Genomic DNA, 21,733 nt, shown 5'->3' with positions numbered 1-21,733 from the left:
GCAGTATTCATCATTGATACAAATAGGGAGGGTGGAGAAGACTATACAACCAACTTTTCCACAGCAAAGTCTTCAGAATGATTCTTAAATGACTTACCTCGTCAGTTATCGTCATCAGGAACTCAGAGGTGTGAATATGGAGGCTGTACACCTCTGTACTGAGCTTGAGATGCTCGTGCCAAACTTAAAAGGATGCGTGGCCCAGGCTTCAATTATTCCTTACTCCTTTCAGTAAAGGTATGTAGGAGAAAATTAATTACAACACATTACCAAGCTTCTGATAGAAGTGACACCATTCTGACACTAGAATGTAATCAATAACAGAAAGAAAAACCTTCCCAACCAATATGAAGTAAATCAAGCCCGAAACCAATAGAAAAAAGTGTGCAGTGTGTATTTTGGAGGTTTAGACAACTCAGGACAATAGAACAATGGAATCTCTCTCTCTCTCTCAGGCACCATAATCAATGAGTCAACAATATTTAAACGTAATTCAGGCCACATTCAGACATATGCTCTTTTAAAAAATATTTACAAATATTTAAATTAAATACAACCTGAAATGTGTTTTGTTACATACAAAACAATTATACAACTCAGAGCAATGTTTGTTTTAAATAATTACATTTACATTTAAACTAAATGGGACCTTGTGGTGCTCAAGTTTTTATCACTCCTTCCAGAAAATCTTTTTCTACCATCTCTTCTATTTTTTGCCTGGCTTTGCTGGAAAATGGCTTGTTGTTTTCCAGTTTCATGTCCTTATTAGGGAAGGTGTTGGAGTAGAGGATGGGGCTCCCTGAGTGTCCTGCACAGCGGCTGGTGACCTTGCTGTTGAAGACTTGGCTGAGCACATGGAAGAACGGCAGGAGCTGCTCAAGGCTGCGCACGGTGCAGGCGCTCAGCAGCAAGTGCCCCGGCTCCCAGCCCAGCGTCCTCCCTGAGTTGTCTTCCTCTGGGTTTTTCTGCAGAAAGCAAAATGGGAATTGTTAATAACAGATGATGTAGTACACGAGAATAATCCAAGGGGTATAAACAAAAGCAAACACAGTTAAACAAATACAAATAATGACATTAGGTCTTCATTCCAGACTTGATAAAATTCTTGCTTTTAACTGACGCCATTTAGTGCCAATTACTAAGTCTGTATAGAGGAGTCTAACACCGTAGTAACATTTTCTAACTAGAATGCACAAGGAAGCTGTTAACTAGAATTGCTTTTGGATAGGGAGAGTCAAATATTAAAAAGTTATGTATGGTGTGCTTTGCATATACTCAAAAAGCTCCCAGATTTCTGGACTCCCACTATCTAACCAAGGACTAGGTCACAAAACAGCTATACAAGAAAGCTAGGAAGGGACAAAGGATCTTATATATTAACTGTATTTTAGCCAAATGGTTTAAAATTGCCACAGGATGGTAGCAGGGCCCAACACTCAGGAGAATATTTCTTTGTTGCGCTAAACAACGTGGGGAGGAAAGCTGACCTTGGAGTGAAAATAACTGGGTTAGTTCCTGGCTCTGCCATTTACTTACTGTGGAGCATCCTTGGGCAAGACAGAGAAAGGTTCCTCACTTATAAAATGGGGAAATACAATCTATCTTGCAGCCGAAAAGTCAAATGAGAATGTATGTGAAAATTCTATCAACTAAATACAAACAAGTAAAATAATTTGCGTCTAGTTTGAGAAGCCAACTAAATTACACACAGTTGTAGACATTATTCTATCTAGAAAGTTATAAGAACTGAAGATGTTTGAACTTGGGCAGAATCCTAGATGTGAAAACACAATAGAGATAATGAAAGCAAACAATAAACTGGATAGAAAAAGAAATGAAGTGGAACGTAAGAAGCAGAATCTGTCCTATTGGTTAACAAATAGAGTTTGGCTTCTAAGATCAAATGTTGAGAAACTCATCGTTTACCTAATGTTTTAATATCACTAGTTTCCTAGTAGTGAAAAGAGATGCAAAATCCAGTTTATTTTCTTGTGTGTGGTCATAGATTTGTTTGCTTATTTAAAAATAAAATCCTAAGAAAGGAAAATAGATTTAAGAAGCCAGGAGTAAATAAGATCATCCAGTTCTTTATGGCCAAAAAACCTGACATCACTTAATTTCTTAGCAGTTATTTAACCTCCAATCTAAACGATAGGATTTAGAAAACCATCTTCCTTTCTCTTAACTAGAACACTGGCTTTAATGACAGTCCTGGGACAGACTTTCACATTACTGCCATTCATTGGCTGACCATACCACTTTTAGTTCCCTAAATCAAACTGCAATTCAGTAGTAATTAAAGGGTATACAACATTATGCTGAAGTAAAATGAACAATATATTTGAACCCTCTACATAGCTGTTTTCCAATGTAAGAGAACTAGGTTAACCTGTTTATATTCCTGTCCAGATGTACCTTTAAGAGAGGGACTTTTACTAAGCTCTTGACCAAGAAAAGTGACTTGTTTTACTGTTCTGCTCTTAATTAGAACTATACCACCTCCCTCCACAGTAAATAAAATTAAAAAGTTAAACATGTTTCCATACAAACAATTTCTCCTTTCATTTCACCAGTCTACGCTTGAAGAAAGACTTCCTTTCTCTTTACCTCTCTTGTACTTGTTGAAATTCAGACCTGGGTTTGTGCCTCAATATTTAGTCGAAATGTGGCAACTTTTGCTGCCATATCACAAGCATCAAAAAGCCACCCTCACCTGATGCTTGGCCATCTCCAATCCCTCCAAAATCACTGTCTTAAAGTCCTCCTCCTTGTCCTGTGGAAGGAAAGAGGAGAACTCACAGCCTTTGTTCCACGCAGAGTATGCTTGGCCATGAAGACCTTGTTTAAAGTGTTTGGATGGGGAAATGCTTTCCAGTCAAAACTGTTTTCTTATTCTGTGGGACAAGTTTTGGGTAAAAGACTGTCATGTTTATCACTTAGACAAGAGAGGAGTCTTATAAAAATGCTCATTAGTAATGAGATGAAGGAAGGACAGAAAGTACATGTGCCTGGGGTCATATATAATCACCTTGTTTCTGGATTTGTTGTCATGATTATTTTCTTAAACCCTGTGGTATTAAAGTGAAAGTACCCAAGTACTACCCTAAACTCTGGACTCAACTTTCATCTTCGTCTCTATCCTTTTACTTAGTCCTTAAAGAAATAAATTAAGTTCCTCATATCCTTCATGTACAAGCTCCTTTTTAATCACTCACCTCTATTCCATTTTCTATAGTTTGTGGAATGTGGTTTGCTGCCTGAATAGGGGATCCCAGAAGAATGGAAAATTTCTGAGCACTCAAAGCACATACTGAAAACTAGGACTCAAAGGACAACCCAGGTTATCCCCAAATTGTACAATTTATTTTTGAAAGTTTTTAAATGCAAAACAAAAGATTTGTAACAAAGCCCCATTGATGAGCATGCCAAATTCATTACAAACCCTTGAACAACAGGTTTGTGCGGGTCTACTTATAGACAGATTTTTTTTTTCCAAATAAATATTGTAAATATTACTTACGATTTTCTTTTCGCTAGCTTACTTTGAGAATAATACACATAACATGCAAAATATGTGTTAATCGAATATGTTAGTCATCAGTAGGCTATTCAGTTTTTGGGAGTCAAAAATTATATACGGATTTCCAACTGCGCGGGGGGGCGGGGGGGGGTTGGAGGGTCAGTGCCCTTAACCCTCATGCTGTTCAAGGGCCAACTGAACTATTTTCTTGGGCAAAGATCTCTAGCCTGATGCATACTGAAAGATACAAAGTACATAAGACATAATATATATATTTTACAAATTTTATCTTCTTACACTTAAAAAGGAAAAAGAATGCAATACCTTTGCCCTTTTTCGAAGAAGTTTTGCTAGTCGTACTACGTAAGGCTTAAATTCTCGTTGATGTATGCCCTGTCTTCTGACTTCCAAACCAGAGTCATCTGAGGCTTCTGGAATAAAGGCCCATCGGTACCTAGGTTTAGAAGAATAATATCCGTCAACATTAGTAAGGTTTTGCAGCCATTTAACAACAGGCCACATAAATAGAGTGGAAAGATCAAATCCCTGCCACTTACAGGGATTCAGATGTCAGCTGTGCCGCTTGTAGCCCTTTTTTACCTTGGGCATGTTTCTTAACTGGAGCCTTTTCTTTATCAGTAAATAAAGATACTATTAACTACTTCATAGGATTGTAATAATGAATATGTAAACTTGTAAGATGCTCATCATTTTTTTCATGAGCACAAAGCAAGTACTCAAATGTTTCCATCTCCAACAGACAGAATCACCATATACTTGGCCAAATGTTCCCTACCTACACAGTAAGGGGGCATAAAACAAATAAAAATTTAAGTAGTACCTCTTTCATACCTCCTTTTGTATTTTTAATTTTGGTCTTTAAAATTAATATCTGACTATGGAGAAAACTCAAACAGTATACAAGGGCATACCAAAGAAAGGGAGTCTCCCTCCCTCCATAGGATCGATCAATACACTAGTCTTAAGTATCTGTCCTGGTTTATGCATAAAATAGCACGCACAACCCTCTTTAAAACAAAACCTGATTGCTACTTTTTTTTTAACTTTTATTTATTTTTAAGTGTGTTTTTCCAGGACCCATCAGCTCCACGTCAAGTAGATGTTTCAATCTAGTTGTGGAGGGCACAGCTCAGTGGCTCATGTGGGGATCGAACCTGACTGTTAAGAGCACTACACTCTAACCAACTGAGCTAACCGGCCGCCCCTAATTGCTACTTGTTTTGATTTAATTACATATCATATAAAACTCCATCCTTTTCAACAGCTACGTAGTACTCCAGTGTTGGAAAGTACTGACATAATCAGTTTCCTAGAATGTCCAATTTCTTGGTACTACAAATAGTGCCATAATGGATATGCCTATATAATGATGATTTTTGTGCACATCTGGGAATGCAGTGGTTGGATAAATTCTTGGATGTAACCATTACTGGCTCAAAGAGAATGTATACTGGGGGTACCAAAAAAATTTATACAAGTGGACACTTTGGTCAATGCTGCTCAAACAGTTCACCGTAATTAGAAGTGTCTGGACGCTGATGGTAACCACTCTGAGCACCTCTTGTAATTGCAGAAGTCAAACGTGACTTGTATTCATCTTTTGTTATCGGTATATATTGAGTATTACAATTTCAATAGAGTTTTCCTTAAAATGTGTATACATTTTTTTGGCACCCTCTGTATTTTGAATTTTGGTAAATATAATTCTGGAGAACAACTGGATGATATCCATATACACTTCCAATAAGAAGAGTGGTGCTGTTAAGGGTAGAAGGAAATACACTTGCACATATTTACCATTCTGATGGCTATTTAGAATTTTAATGGGAATTTCTCTCATGAGTAGGTCTGAGCACCGTTTCCTGTGTTGAGAAGCCATTCCTTTGCTATGAATTGGCCCGTTTTTCTATCAGGTTATCAATTTTTACATACTAAGCAAGTTAGACTTTTGTCATATACTCATACACTGCAAATATCTCTTCCCAACTCATTGCTGCCTTTTAAACATGGTATTTTTTGTCATACAGACTTACATTTGTATGTAGTTAAATTATCAAATATTTTGAACTTCTGAAATACCTATGCTTAGAAAAATACTACTCTTTCAAGATTATTAAATTCCCTATGTTATCTGCTACTTTATATTTATAGGACAGTAGTTTTTAAAAAACTATTAGTTTTTTAATTCTATTACAGCACATTTCATCCCTTTCAAGTAACTATATCTTGACTAGTAAAGGGGATAAAGCCACTTTGGTTCTCATGGAAGCTAAATCAGTATCATGAGCAAGCATACTCCTGCCACTTCATGTTCTTCCTCCTCAAGCACTGAAAAGGAGCGTTTCTATCATCTTTGTGAAGATAAGCACTCTAGTTAATTTTGGCCACTTTCCTACAACTCTGCTTAGTTTCCTTTTCTGAATTTCTTCAGGAGTAACATCAGTTTAACAGATGCCCAAACACAAATTCATCAAGAAATTGATGTGTATAGTTTTCTAATGCAATGAATGAATAAGGAAATGGAATTAATCTAAAAATGATTTAATGAATTTAAATTTAATGAAAAGTAAGCTTGTGAAATAGTAATTTTTGGAGATTTAAACATGTTTAACTAAAGATTCTGATAATGTTATTCTTTATCCTATTAATAGTCTATTCCAGAATAATAATATAAAATATAAACATACATATTTGATCATGTGGATGAATTATCAAATTATAGCTATTTTGATAAAACAATCATACAGTTTGTCTATTATTTAAAAATTTTAAATACGAAAAACTATTTTTGATCACTGACACACAAGGCATTGTGAGAATTTACTTATATTAATTTTCATTCCATTTCCCTCTGCCATCTCTAGTTCAGTTTACTGTTATCTGAAATAAAACAGCCTTGATTCCAGTCTTGCCCATCTCCAGTCCTTTCTTCGAACTATACAGCCAAAGTGAACTTTCTAAACTTCACGCCTGAGAACAGCACTTCATTCCTTAAAATGATTCATTCGGTGGCTTCCCACTGCCCTTAGGTTAGAATGTACCAAGTCCAACCTCTAAGTCTTCACATATGCACCTCTCCCAACCCTCTGTCTTCACCACTTCAGTATAAAACTGCCCTCATGGCCAGCTCTGAGCCTCAAAGCTAGGAGAGGGTCACCGCTATGTGGCCTCACAGCATCCTGCACATCAGCTGTCGGCACCCATCATGTGTTTAACTATGTCTCTTAAACTGGACTTGAAGCGGCTGAGTCGTACCCCAGTGCCTCACATCTGGTGAGTACTTAGTTTGCTGACTGAATGGTCTGTAATTTTAATATATCCACAGCAACTCCTTATTTCCAATAACTTGTTGTTTCCCTCACCCCTGCCAAAAGAATTACATTTTAAGAAAACTTATGAATATTTGAAATTACACAAAAAAACTTTTAACTTAGTCTAAGATACCACTGACCAAAGCAAACACATTTTCAAAAACATCCATTTAGTATCCTTGCTTTTACTTACATCTGAAACTGAGGAAGATTTTCGGAGGGCAATGCCAGTGCCAAATCCAAAAATTTGCAAGCAGAGAGATAGAGGTTTAACCACCGCTGGCTGTTATAGGAAGTAGAAAAGCCATTACCTCCTGTGTAGGTTGTCTCCAGACCAGCCACAGAGGGGCCTGAAGTCCTGTAAGAAGAAGACAGTGCTGTAGCAGCTGTACCTGTTTACTAACAGGTAATTCCTGGAAAATCTCAAAGTGCCAACCAATACTTTTCATAATCATTTTGAAAAGCATATCACTAATTACTACAATGTTATGACTAAATTTTGCTGTTCTCAAAAAATTATCTTTTGTTCTTTAAATCTTAGGAACATAAGAATAGTACAAAATAACTTGTGTTACACTTAAGAAATAGAAAAATCCAAGCTGTAAAATCAAAAGACCTCTCTACTATTCAGTGTCCTGCAAAGATGGGGGAGCAGGGAACTTTCTATAATAAAAAGTTATTAATTAATATGGGGGACTCTCTTTTATAAATCTAGCACGCAAAATAATTATATTCAAGACATAGGGTCTTAAAGGAACTTTTCAATTTATAAACTTATTTGTACAAAACTTCCTATATAAATAAAATCAGTCATAATACTGCCTCTACTAAATAGGATACAATTATAGTACATTAAACTGAAATCATTCTGGAAGATCTGGATATATGGATATCTTAGTTATAGGTTACCTTCCATAATAGGTTTAGCTGCATGTTTCAGGGTCAGTCTGACCTACCAAAACCAAAATGGCCAAGGTAGCTGAAACAATACTGTATTGCTTTAAATAAAATTTGTGTGTAGAGGCCATGAGTGCTGACAGTTTAATCCTAGGAGGGGGTCACTGCTGTTGGCCTCGCAGCATCCTGCACATCAGCTGTCAGCACCCATCATGTATTTATGTCTCTTACACTGGACTTGAAGCTGCTGAGTGACATACCCCGTTTAGTCTAAAATGCTTAAGGGATAAATATAAGTAACATATATCCAGATATGATCAGTTATATACTAATAGACTAAATACATAAAGTATTCAAGTACAACAGTATCTGTAAAGTAACATTCTGGATGATTTTAAGATACTAAACATTGAGAAGAATATACCGAAATAAATTACATATTACCGTGAAATATCTTCATCTGCAGTGAGTTCCTGCTCCATCAGTAAAAATACCTGTACCTGAAGACCATGAAAAAACGTTAAATGTTTTTTCGAATTAGATATTTGATCTTTCTTTCAAATTATGCTACATTTTCATTAATCTAAAAACTGATTTTAGGATACAACTTCAGGACCTTTATACTGAGTTTCTGAAAATAAAACTACAAATGTAGCACAGAGCCTTGCTAATCATTTGGCAGAGGTGAGATGAAGGCATGCTTTTGTTTTGGGTGCCTATGGAACAGAGATAGAGTTATTAAAAAAGGAAAACTATTAAAGCCAATTTCTTTGTGGGGAGATTATAAATGCTGGGTTTTCAGATTTGTAGGTGCTTTTTCCTTTCATTATTCATCTCCCTTTCTGCAACACCACAATCATTCAGATGAGGGTGGCGGTATGGTTTGGGGAGGGGACTAGATCAGTGTAGTGGGACTTGGAAAGGTTTTATTGTTTGGGAGTTTACAAAATCTTTGTGAAAGTCTGAAGCAAGCTTAACTACGATAAGAGCTGCACCTGGAGAGTGAGTAGGTACATGCTTCACGTCAGTCCATTTAAATACACTCTGCCATCTCTCATCACTCCAGAGGTACTGCTGTGGGGGGAGCCAGGCCTGGCAGCCATGACAGTTAAAAGTATGGTGTGGCGGAGACTGAATGAATTTAGAGTAGACAAGTAATGATTCACAATGAGCTAATATTAGTAATGTTGCATATTTGGAAGTTTAACTTGTATGGAGGTGAAATCTGACTTGTTTTACTATTTTCAACTGTAAAACTTGTCAGGAAAAGGCTTAACAAGAGTTCAGTTCTCTTTCAAGATTAGTTTTTATCCAGTAAGCATGTTGACACTAATCACCTTGTGTTGTCATTTATTTATAACTTGACTGAATTAAAATTAACTCACAAGTTCTGTAATCATGGTAGGCCAGAGTGAGGTAAGATGTTGTGGAGACATTCTTAAAAGTAACACTCTGAAAAACAGGAACACTTGAGAGTGAAGAGTTGGCACCTGGGGCAAACGGAGACTCTCAACCAATCTCTCTGAAAGAAATGCAGTATATTTTCAATACCTAAATAATTAGAATCATTTTAATGTAAAACCTTTCTATATAATCTAGTCTAGTACTTCTCAAACTTTCTGTGGTGAAGAACCAACTTTTAAAAATGTTTCCAATCTGTTGCAGATCGATACTTTTGTAAAATATAAAATGAATTTTTGAAAAATCAAAGAAAAAGATATAAAATATAAATGCCATTTTATATTATTAGATTCAACAGATGCTGTCAGATTGTTAAAATATTTAAAATGCTTCCTCTAAATGTCTGCACTTATCATGAATGGGATTAACAGACGGTACTGGGCCATGGACCACACTGAGCAGCACTGACATAGTCAACTTTACAAATCACAGCACAAACAGTGTGCATGCTGTGTATCTGACATTAGATACAAGGGGTCAGGAAAGAAGGAGCCACTTATTTTTTAGAGAGGCATAATCTCACTAGAGAGGTCAACTGGCATTCCCAACCCAGCCACCTGATGGCTGCTGAGGCTGGCAGCTCCTGGGTACAAGGACCTGAGCAGAGATCAGTTCTGCCCCGGGGTAACTTCCTCCCCAGTGTGGAGCTCTCTGGTAGCACAGGTTGATGACGAGTGCACTGGTATCCTTCATGAAGGTTTATTAAAACTGATACACACCCCTTCCCTGGCCCCGGACTATAGGTCTTGAAAAGTTACTCTAGCCAAAATTTCCTGGCTCTGCCTATATTTTGCTCCTCTCCTTAAAGGTATATGATCCCCTTTATCCACAATAAAAAAAAAAAATGCTAACATGCCTGCAGCAAAACAGTCTTACACCTCATCCTCAAACATGAATTCCTAGGAAATTTGAACCAAATAATAAAAGAGATCAAACTCAGTGTTTGGTTGCTTTTACATGCTAGTGATGATTTTTTTGTTGTTTCAGAACAAATTTCTAATTGTACAAGTCTCCATCTACCTACACTTGGTACATTTCACCCCAATTTACCAGTTAGAGAAAGTATTTTCTAAGGATCAAAAAACCCTGCAGATTGGAAGATAGAGAAAATAGTTTTTCACTATTTACCTTGTATATCTGGCAGATATTTCTGGTACTGGTCAATTTCACTGCTAAAAATAGCAAATGCTAATCTTTTGAGAAGCATGGCTCTCTGTTCTAGCTCCACATCACGGTTTGCAAAGAGATTAAGTGAACTGCTTTGAGCCACAGCTACGCGAGCTGACAAAAGAAAGCAAGACAGAGGTTGTGATTATTTGTTTTTACAAAAGGCTAGATCCCCCATGACATCCAAAGGTGAGAGGAACCTAGAGCGGAGGACTGTGGGCAGGACCGGCAAACGGATCCAGCACATACAAGCCGGAAGGCCCAGGGGTAGTAGGTGTGATGTGGGGAGACGGGAAATTTAGAACTGTAGGTTTCTGAAGATACAACCACTAAGAATGCCATTTTATAAAACCCTTTCATATTTTATGCCATCTGCCTAAATCCTTCTCATTGGTTTAAAAATAATTTCTGGCCCTGCCTACCCAGCTCTCCTTCCTTATGTCTTGTGACTCACCCCCTGCTCACTCTTCTGCAGCCACTGTCTTGCTTGTTTTTCCTTGAATTTACCAAGCCAGTCACTACCCCAAGACCTTTATCATTTTTGTTCCCTATGTCTGAAATATTCTGTCCCTAGGCCTTCTTATGGTTGACTTCTTAAGCTTCATCTCAAATATGAGCTCTTTAGTTATCTGAAATCTATCACATTGCCCTGTTTCCTTCACAACTCCTTATTCCCTGAAATAATCTCATTTATTTGACTAAAGCCTGGCCCATTTTTGTTTTTTAATAAATATTTGTTGAATGAATGAATCTGAATCTTAAAACAACCCTGTGAAGATTAGAGAAGAAAGAATATGCTGCCCCTTTCTTTCCCAAATGGGGACACTGCAGCTTATGTTAAAGAATTTACATGGAATCATACAGACTCATCCAACTTTACTGCTGTTTATTAGCTTAGTAACTTCCAAACTTAAAAAAAAAAAAAAGTAAAAAAAAACCCTTATTTTCAGATTAAAAACTACAAGGGACCCTAATATATAAAACCAATGAAGATAAAGTAGAGTGGGGGTGGAGAGTGATTCTGACCTTCTGACTCCTCTTTCTTCCTTCAGAAGAGATAAACAGAGCCCCAGGGTTTAGAGACTCCCCCGTAGTTTGGCTTAGACTGCCTGCCTCCCCACCTGTCAGTCTTTCATTCCTTCAACAATTACTTACTGAGCACTTACTGTGTGCCTATTTTGTGTGCTGAGGAAACAATTTAGAGACATGTGGCCAAATAGTTTTACTTGTTATTTAGCTCTATGTTGTCCCCTTTAAGTTCTAACATTATATTCCTATAGTGTACTAAGTATAATTTGACAAAGAATTAATTTAGCAGTTACTAGAAAAAAACAAAGTATACAATAAGACTTGGATGGTATACAGGAAAGACACTGCTTAGGTTGTCATCCCATAATACTCACTCATCAAGTCTCTAAACGTTGTCTTATCATGTGTCATCAGATTGTCCATAATTGCTCTCCAACTGAAAAAGACAAAGGTTATAATATGTAATTGTCGTTATTGTTAAAAAACAGTATTTTATTTTGCAGGATAGTAGTTGATTTCAACAGACTTTATGAGATGATTATGTTGACTAAAAGCAAGACAATGACTTACTGATTAACACAAGAGGCATCCATCTGAAAGAAACTGGGATCCATGAAGAGGTCAAAGGCTTCTTTTTTCCAAGCTCTCCGTGTGTACTGATACCCACTGAGACTGCTAAGCAGCTGGACGCAGGCTCGATAACTAGGAGCATTATGTGCACTAGGAGGAAGGATAACTACCTTAACCTATTTGCATAATTTAAATCATCACATTAAGTTATTCGTAAGTGTGCACACTTACCTAAAACAATGATAGGAAACAAAAAAAGCACCATAAGAGACATGTTTTTTTTTATCATAAATCAAGATAAAAATAATGTTATTTTGTCATTCAAATAATGACAATAAAGGAATACAATTTGTTTTTAACAGGCTATGAATTAACTAAGAAATTTACTTAAATAATAACAGTACCTGTGATTTCGGAGGTAGGGCACAACATAATGCATAATATTTACAAGTAATGGAATAACCCGTTCTTTTTCATCACTATAGAAAACCATATCCAAAAGATGAGCCAAAACCTAAAAAATATAAGAAATAAAATGGAATATAATCTAAGAGCTGAAATTGACAGCATTTATACATGGTTTTCATCTTTAAGAAAACCTAGAATACCTTAAAATTAGAAAAATCTAAAATCAGATGTCCCTAAGCCATTTTTATATGAAGAGTTTCTACCACTATTTGCTTTTTTGGTCCATTATAACTACAGGATATAAATATGGGCAAATTTTACTATTTATAACTGAGATAAGGAAGTCTAAGAAAAAGAGAGGTCAAGATCCTTCTAATGTGACAGTGAATACCCAGAGAATTAAAGACTTGAAGTCGGTATTCTCTTTCCCTGACTTGGTAAAAGGGGGCTTGGGAAAAAAAAACCAACCAAGTGAACTGAGCTGCTCAAGTCCCAGTTCTGACAATTAACAGCTATTTGGCCTTAGTCATACTTATGTTCTAATCTTTGTAGGGCTCAGTATCCACATCTGTAAAGGAGAAACAAAAATGACCTGCAAGACTATACAACAGGGTACAAAAAAACGCATGTCAGAGGATGCATATAAAAATGTTTGGTATACTTCATAATTGCAAGCATCATTATACCACTTCCACTCCTCCTTAAGATCCTATGATACAAAAGCACTTTTTTTTTTTTTTATAAGCAGTACACTTTTAAAAAATATTACATGGGGAAGTGAACAATATTTAAAGTTATCATCACTGATATTTAACAATCTAAATAATCTGAATACAAAGTCAAAACTTTGTTTATTCTATGTAGTGATTTCTAGAAGTACAAAATAGTTTCTCAAATTAAAAACACAATTACTTGCTAATATTTAATTGTGAAACTGTTTACTTGAAAGTTCATGTGAAAAAACTTGATAATATTTACCTCAGAAAGTAATGTCAGTGCATGGACACTATATACAGAAGGAGTTATGTTGGAGGTTTCCATTGCAGGTGATAACATATCTAAATAAGAGAAAAGACAGATAAAGTACAGTTAGGTCTTTTCCCACTAAAAAAAGGTACCTGCTAAACAGAGAAAGGGGATGATTTTATAGTATTTACAGTACTAGCTGCTGTGATTTCTTAGTGAATACATGCCTACAAATATAAATCTAAATGTTTGAGATCAATACCTTCAACATCAGATTCCAGATTGGTTCCATCCACCATTATTTTAGGAGAAGGCTTAACTTCAAGATTTCGTCGCAGCCATGTTGTCTGTTCTAAAGAAGAACCAGCAATTGCACCAATTGCATCCACTATTTTATGAGTCACATCCTAAAGAAACAAGGAAAAACCGCTATGTACATGTGCATATACAAACACACACGAAACTGCCCAGATAATCTTGTTTGACCTTCCCATTTTAGTGTTGAGGGCACTGAAAAACAGTTGTGGCAACAGTCCTCAATTCAGAATATCTTACCTGAAGGTCTCTTTGGTCTTTTTTATTTTCCAAACTAGGGTTTTTCATAATAAATTCATTCAGAACCCTAAAAGGGCCAAAGAGAAAAATAAACCGGAAATATGAGTCTAAAGAAAATGATTCAATCTAATTTCTCACAGTGAGTAAGTGGCTTTGTGGCTTCAATTTTTATTTTACGTGTTTAATGGATACATACACACACACTGTCAAAAAAAATGTATACACATTTTAAGGAAAACTGTATTAAAATTGTAATAATATATACTGATAACAAAAGATGAATACAAGTCACGTTTGACTTCTGCAATTACAAGAGGTGCTCAAAGTGGTTACCATCAGCGTCCAGACACTTCTGATTACGGCGAACTACTGCTTGAGCAACGCTGACCAGTGTCAATTTGTATACATTTTTTTGGCACCCCCGGTATCTATGGATCAGCTTTCCTCAAGCTGTCACCACTCCTCTCACCACTTTTCCACCTCCTCTTTGCTTCCTGTCAGAAGACTACATCCCCACATGTACTACCCTGTTTCCCCCAAAATAAGACCTAGCCGGACCATCAGCTCTAATGTGTCTTTTGGAGCAAAAATTAATATAAGACCCGGTTTTATTTTACTATTAAGACCGGGTCTTATGTAATGTAATAAAATATAAGACTGGGTCTTATATTAATTTTTGTTCCAAAAGATGCCTTAGCGCTGATGGTCCGGCTAGGTCTTATTTTTGGGGAAACACGGTAGAAAACTTGAGGCCACCTTACTGAGGAACCCTCACCTTCCCTCTTCACTTCAAAATTTTCCAGACCATTGGCTGCTAAACCAGAATTGCTTAGTTTCCTAAGGTTAACACGATGGAAGTCTGTGTATTTATATTAGAGAAAATGCATTCTTCTTTCTCACTCTCACACCTGCTGCCTTTCACTGTCCTCCAGCCCCTCCCTGCTGTCTCTGGAATCTGGTGCTATCAATGAGCCCCCTTCTGTCTAGAATCTTCTATCACTCTGCCCTTACACAACACATTATTATTGGCTAGACACTATTCTAAGAATTTAACAAATATTTAACTCATTTAATCCTCATAATACCTTTATGAAACAGGCCCTAGTATCATGCCCATTCTACAGATGGAGAGGTTAAATAACCCGCCCAGGGGCACACAGCTCAGTTAAAAAGCTGGGCTGTGCACCCAGGCAGAGTACAACTTCAGTCTTTGCTGAACAACTCAGCATCCTCAGGTTTTCCTTACCATTAATGATGACTTTCAAATTCCATTTCCTCTTGCTACCTTATCATTTTTATTTCTTTTCATGATCAAACATCTTCAGAGAATGTTTGATCTTATCTCCCATTCTACCCCTCTGCTGTTAACATCTATGCTTATTACCTTGCCACACTCCTCTCTCCTAAATCACGAATGCTCTCCAAATCATCATGAAATATAGCCTCTTATTATTGCTCCTCTGCCTTAATCTCTCTGAAGGTGTTACTCATGCCCTCTTACCTTCTCTAATCTTCTACAACACTGAATATACCTCGTTTCCTTCGTGCTGTCTGATATTTCCTTTTCTATCTCTTTTGCTCACCCCTTTTCCTTCTGTGTACTGTTCTTTCAATCCCATCATCAATACCTCAAACACTCCCTGCCTCCCACTTGAAACAGAACTCCTAGTCTATCATTTTTCTCTCCTGGTCCACCCCTCTGCTAACTTGTCAGTCATGTTATCTCCTCAAAACCTGCAATCACTCCCAGCCCCTGCCCAAGACCACATTTCTTATACTAAAATGCAAGATCCTTCTCCATCTATCTCTCATCTTCCTTTTCATCCACCTACCATTCCATTGCCTGTACCCTATTCTCTGAACCAAACACGGTACCCTGTCCCAGTATGCCCTTCCCCTCCCGTCTCCCACCACCTCCTAGAAAGGAGGCTTTCTGCTACCACCACCTCTATTCACTGAGCAAATATTTATTGTGAACCAAGAATAATTGGGAGCCAAAACAGACACTGTTCATGAAATCATGGTGCAGTTAAGTAAGGGTGACTGGAATTTACCAAATAACATGCAATTAACATAGCTCAGGAAACTCCAAGACACCGAGAGAAAATGACCTTTCCAAGCCTGCTTATGTTCAGGGCCTTGAAGTCAAATGACTCTCCTCTATGAAGTTCCCCTTCAGCTCTCCTACTTACCACTCCACTTCGAATGCCCCATTCTCTCTTCACGAAATAACTACTGTTATATCAGTTTTACATTAGCACATTTACATTTGTATATGTATAAACACAGATTGCTCCCTCCCCATCTCCCTCCACCCCCTTCTTTTTATACCGGCCGCATGTTATAGATCTAGTTTTATACCTTGAGAATTCTGAGAAAGTAGAGAATATGGTCACCCAAAACATCTGTTATACAGCAATTAGGACAATGAACATTATTCTTTTATTTGAAATAATATTATGTGAAATTGCTTACCCAAGTATAAGAAACTGCCCTGGGGCTGGAAGACTCAGTTGTATAGAGTCTTTCAGGAGTATCAACAGTGAGGCCCAGCTATCCACTAAATTGGGCACTGGAATTCTGTAAGATAAATTTTATATATGTATATATATCCACAGTAAACTTCAATTTTCTTTATATTTTCCCACAGTTTTAAACAAATGTCCCCATTAGTTTCTCTCAAACATTCTCTAAATTTTTATAGACTATGAGAGAACAAAATTCCTAAAGCTTCATATTTTCTACAAATATTACATAAAAAGAAAATCAACTACATTTAAAATACCCAGTGTGATTTATTAGTCTAGAAACTTTGCTATAGAAACTCCAGTTTTTAACACATGGACTCTCAAAAGTAAACTACAACTGTAATAAATCTCAGTTTAATTACTTACGTTATAGTCACCTACTCCCTATCCTGTCCTCTCCACCTCTCTCTTACATTAGCTCTTTTTTCTTCACCTATGAGTTTGTCTCATCTAAGGGGGACTGTTAATCTACCCTGCACATCAGTCTCTCACCTCCAGAGAAATTAAGATTATCTTTGTTTCAGTCTAATCGTAACCCTAACACCTCTGGGTGTCTAAGCTCAGACTTTTAGACAGTCCTTGCTCTAAGTCACAACCAGTTTAAACACACTACATAACCTAACTTTATAAACGTCAGTTTATAAACTGATGATCACAAACTGATGCTATGTTTGGTGACTGAAATGGAATTACCCTCTAAGGGAGGACTAAGGTTCAGGTTCTCCATTAAGAAGTTTATCTATTCAAATCAACTAACTTCTGTTCAAGGGTCACCTAAATGCAAACTGAAATGCTATAACAAAAAAGATATTTTCATATCATCATTCCTAACATTTAAAAAATCATATTAGGTTATCACATGTTTACCTAGATCAAAATAAAAATGCATTCAGTGGCAATAGGCATGGTTTCAATAGGATTCATTCAGCTTATCATTTATATATAAATGATTTTCTTAAAATGCAGTGTTTTAATATCCAGTGTATCTTAAATACACATATGTCTGTAAGATTTCCATGGCTGGGTCATTAAGATACCCAGTGACTTGTATTAAAATATCCATAAAGAATGTTTCTCTGTTTCTAACATTTATTATTTTAGTTTGGGGGGGCAGGGAGAACAGCAACTTCTTAAATAATTCAGGTGCTTTTCTCCTATATTTCCTAATCGTTACACATTACTTAGGCAGGAAAGAGAGATCCACATCAGTTATCTTACCTTTGAACATAAGCATAGAAAAACTGAAGCATGCAGACTTCCAAAGAAAGATGTTTCTATAAACAAAAGAAATCAATTTTATAGTGAAGAAAAATGCTGCCTTTGCCTTTTCATTGTGGCAACTACTACTCTGCCAATTTTTAATTAAAAAAAAAAATCAAACACAAGTTTGTCATAAAAAAACATGCAGCTCTCTTCCATTTAGTACAGAAAAAACTGTAAGAGCTATTTAAAAAGCTGAAAATGGATGGAAAGACTCAAAAGATTCTCAATTCTTACCCCAATTACTCATCAAAAGTTGACTCTGGCCATTACTTCTAAATGTTCCTTTTTCTCTATAAACATCAGAACTAGCTTTATTTTAGTCAGCTTATACTTGGTTGGTGCTGTCATAATTATGCTGAGATTTTTTTTATATAAAACATAACTTTAATCTATTTTACCACACATTTCTGTTAAATTAGTGTAGTTAGTTAAATGTGAGAACTCCTAAGAGTCTAAAATGTAGTCTTTAACTAAAGATGGTACTGAATATGACATACAATAAAAACACCCTTCCATAAAAGTTGGTGATAAGAAAATTATATTGATGACCATTGATATTTACCAATTTGTTCCTTTTTAGTAGCAACTACTCCCCTGATGGTTTCTCCTTTTATCACAAAAACAAAAATCAAGTGTCTAATCTATTTAGAATTGAGTAGATGGAGAGCAGAGGGGTAACGGGTGGGTAGGGATGTGTGTGTGTGTGTGTGTGTGTGTGTGTGTGTGTGTGTGTAATTCCCTCTTACTTGTTTTCACATCCTGAACACTTAGCCCAATCTCTGGCACAAGTAGATGCTCAAAATATTATGCTGAATTGAGCTTTCACAGGCAAATTTAAAATTCTATCACAAGTGCCCCAGAGATGATTTCAAAATAGTAAGGAAATTATTAAAAAGTTATTAAGGACACTGGTTATTTACACATGCAAGCACATTTTTCCCATTGGCAAGTCAAGAAAAAAGGATAAAAGGAAAAAAGAATGCAACATTTTCAGATATGTGTAATAATTCTTTTATGGATATAATTAGATCTATATTAGCTTGGCTTAAAGTGTAATGTTTGAAGTTGGTAAATATTTTCTAAGAAAATATGACCTGTTAGTATTGCTAGCACAAAGAGCAGAAAAAGTTGATTAAATCCATAATGACACTATTTGTGGATTTTTACATCTGCCTAATTAGGGACAATGCACTGTGAGTACAGAGACTGTTCTTCACTTTCTGTAGCCCTTGCAAAGCACAGTCTTATACATGTTCAAGAAATGACACTGACTACAACTAAGGTTAAGGCAAAACATGGGGAGTCACAGAACTAAGAGTTTCATTCTAAAGAGAAAGCAACAAAGAAGCTGCGAGAAAGGCAACAACTGATGGAAGCAGACCTTGGGCTCTCGCTTCTGTTTTCTTCCTTTAAATGACCAGAAAAACCTCCCCTAAGAATTAGGTTACACAGTTCTCGAAGGCTCAGATATACATAGAAGAGACAGATGAGCAGTTAACTGCTGTTCACTGGCTACAGGAATGGGCACACGGCCAAGTCACTTTTTATTATGGCAGTGTGAGGGTCACAAGCACCCATCGCTGCAGTATGTACTATACGAGCAGGAAAAAGGACATTACTGTACAAAAAGATCTTACCTACCAGCATCATTTCTGAAACAGAATTGTAAACAAAAGCAAAGGAAAGCTCTTCTTACCTTGTCCTTGACAATGGATGGTGGCTGCTTTAAAACTTCTTTCACAGTCTGTATAACAGTTTCTGCTCTCATGACACTGATTGAGCGAACCAGTTCTACTAATAAAAGCTGTTCTTCACTGGCTGCAGGAATGACCTGGATAGCACATCATTGTATTTATGTATATAAGTGTGTAAATGATTCTTTTAGGAGAAATCACAGAAATAAGAGAATATTTATGGACTCAATATAAAGGACTTCACAAGTCCTTTCTATTTTAGGTAAAATTTATTTTTTAATCAATATAATACATGTACATCATTTCAAAAAATCAAACAGGACAATAAGCCTGATAAGAAAAAATTGCAATGCCCTATCCTTTTTCATGCCTTAAAGCAAACATGCTCAATTCTTAGTTCTTTTGTATTATTTCTGAACAATATACACTGCTATAATATTTTTCCCATTTCATGATTTTTTTTTCAATTTTAGATATTACCTCCTGACTTCTTACCTTAGAAGGCAACGATTTAGTTCTCTTACACTTTTCTCCTTATCCTCCCAACATACTGTGTTTCCCCGAAAGTAAGACCTAGCTCTAATTCCCAGACAATCAGCTCTAATGCATCTTCTGGAGCAAAAATTAATATAAAACCCGGTATTATATTATATAAGAGCCGGTCTTGTATTATAGTAAAATAAGTCCAGGTCTTATATTAATTTTTGCTCCAAAAGACGCATTAAAGCGATTGTCTGGCTAGGTCTTATTTTGGGGGAAACACAGTATTAGAGGATTTCTTCATGTGATTGGTAATCCTCATCTCTCTACTCATTATTTAAATATTAGGAATAATAATATAGCTAATATTTGCAGAGTACTTATTAAATGCCAAGCATTGCTCTAAATACCATATATATGTGTGTGTGTGTGTGTGTGTGTGTATATATATATATATATATATATATATATATATATATATATCTCATATATAGCATATAATTAGTTCATATACATATAGATGTGTGTGTATATATGTATATGAACTGATTTTTACAACATCATGAAGTAGTATTTCTACCCTGAAGTCATATAGCTAGCGAGTGGAGAAGTTAGGATTTGAACCCCAGGGATCTGGTTTCAAAGTCTGAGCTCTTAACAACTATGTTATCATTGCCTTTCAAAACAAAATTAAAAAGTGATGGGAAGTCAAGCACATGGGTTAAACTAGTGAATAGATGGGTCTCCCTGCATAGAGATAGCAGCCTAGGTTTTTGTTAGAAGACTCAAAACTTCAGTAGCTACGTCTTTTTTCTTGGTCTTTTTTCCTAGAGAGGAATCTTCACAATTCCTACCTGAGGGACACATAGATAGCTTCCTACCATCGCACTAGGGTGAGGTTAATTCCCATTTTTCAGTATGCAGACTTTTCCTGAATGTGCCTGTTTTCAGCATGAAGTATATATAACTTCTAGATGAACCTTGTGCCCCTGAATCCAGAGCTTCTCTTAACAAACTTCACAGAGTAAACTTGACTCCAGTCTCCTGCTGCACTAGGGTAGAATAAATGGGTACTTGCTTGGGTTACGGAAAAAGGTTCTAGAAGGGGTTTAACTGCTCCTTATGTAGACTTTCAATCAATCCTCCAGTTTTCAGCCCCATCCAGTTCTTTGCCTTTAAAAGTACCTGATACTCTACTTCCAGGGACCATCTGTGGTTTAATGGCAGGAATTAGTTCCCCTCTCACAGGCACTTAGAGATCAGCTTTCTCTACTGTACTAAGTCAGTTACAATTGTGTATTTTTTTTCATCTTGCAAAATTTTGTTGACACTTTTATTGTTTTTTTTTAAATGGGGAACAGTGTGTTTGTTTCTCCAGGGCCCATCAGTTCCAAGTTGTTGTCCTTCAATCTAGTTGTGGAGGGCACAGCTCAGCTCCAAGTTCAGTCACCGTTTTCAATCTTTAGTTGCAGGGGGCGCAGCCCACCATCCCATTCGGGAATTGAACCAGCAACCTTGTTGTTGAGAGCTGGCATTCTAATCTACTGAGCCATCCGGCAGTCCCTATGGAAACTCAGTGGCAGCTCGTTGTTTTCAATCTAGTTGTGGAGGGTGCAGCTCATTGGCCCATGTGGGAATTGAACCAGCAACCGTGTTGTTCAGAGCTTGCACTCTAACCTACTGAGCCATCCAGCCACCCCTGTTGACACTTATTTTTATTCAGTCACTTTTTCCAAATTTTTTGTCATTGTGGGCTTTTTAAAAATTGTTTTATTTTTGAGAAGAGAACAGAGAAAAATGCCTGTGTTCAAGGTCATGTTAGATCACATGTCCTTGACTACTTTTAAGTAGTCCAGTATTTCA

At 36.6% G+C, this 21,733-nt stretch overlaps 1 protein-coding gene across 14 annotated transcripts in view; it reads right to left on the bottom strand.

The window, feature by feature from the left end:
* Positions 1 to 373: 373 nt before the first annotated feature.
* The window catches only part of DOP1A (DOP1 leucine zipper like protein A), an 86,701-nt gene continuing 65,341 nt past the window's right edge, over positions 374 to 21,733 (bottom strand). For 8 of the 14 annotated variants that reach the window (XM_074333228.1, XM_074333239.1, XM_019729545.2 and 5 more), the window contains 16 exons: positions 19,393 to 19,527; positions 17,652 to 17,707; positions 16,381 to 16,485; positions 13,906 to 13,972; positions 13,613 to 13,757; positions 13,363 to 13,442; positions 12,381 to 12,490; positions 11,977 to 12,126; positions 11,781 to 11,842; positions 10,339 to 10,491; positions 9,135 to 9,271; positions 8,194 to 8,249; positions 7,046 to 7,210; positions 3,845 to 3,974; positions 2,714 to 2,773; positions 450 to 965 (listed from right to left, as the gene is read on the bottom strand). In XM_074333228.1, coding sequence (XP_074189329.1) covers positions 660 to 965; positions 2,714 to 2,773; positions 3,845 to 3,974; positions 7,046 to 7,210; positions 8,194 to 8,249; positions 9,135 to 9,271; positions 10,339 to 10,491; positions 11,781 to 11,842; positions 11,977 to 12,126; positions 12,381 to 12,490; positions 13,363 to 13,442; positions 13,613 to 13,757; positions 13,906 to 13,972; positions 16,381 to 16,485; positions 17,652 to 17,707; positions 19,393 to 19,527 — 1,917 coding nt within the window. In that variant the 3' untranslated portion in view covers positions 450 to 659. Of the gene's footprint in view, positions 966 to 2,713; positions 2,774 to 3,844; positions 3,975 to 7,045; positions 7,211 to 8,193; positions 8,250 to 9,134; positions 9,272 to 10,338; positions 10,492 to 11,780; positions 11,843 to 11,976; positions 12,127 to 12,380; positions 12,491 to 13,362; positions 13,443 to 13,612; positions 13,758 to 13,905; positions 13,973 to 16,380; positions 16,486 to 17,651; positions 17,708 to 19,392; positions 19,528 to 21,733 lie in introns of those variants that run through there. The other 6 variants (XM_074333235.1, XM_074333236.1, XM_074333240.1 and 3 more) reach the window with 4 other exon arrangements.

Source organism: Rhinolophus sinicus, linkage group LG05 (assembly GCF_036562045.2).
Source record: "Rhinolophus sinicus isolate RSC01 linkage group LG05, ASM3656204v1, whole genome shotgun sequence".
In the NCBI taxonomy this organism is placed as follows: domain Eukaryota; kingdom Metazoa; phylum Chordata; class Mammalia; order Chiroptera; family Rhinolophidae; genus Rhinolophus; species Rhinolophus sinicus.
This window is presented reverse-complemented; position numbering and strand designations above follow the sequence as displayed.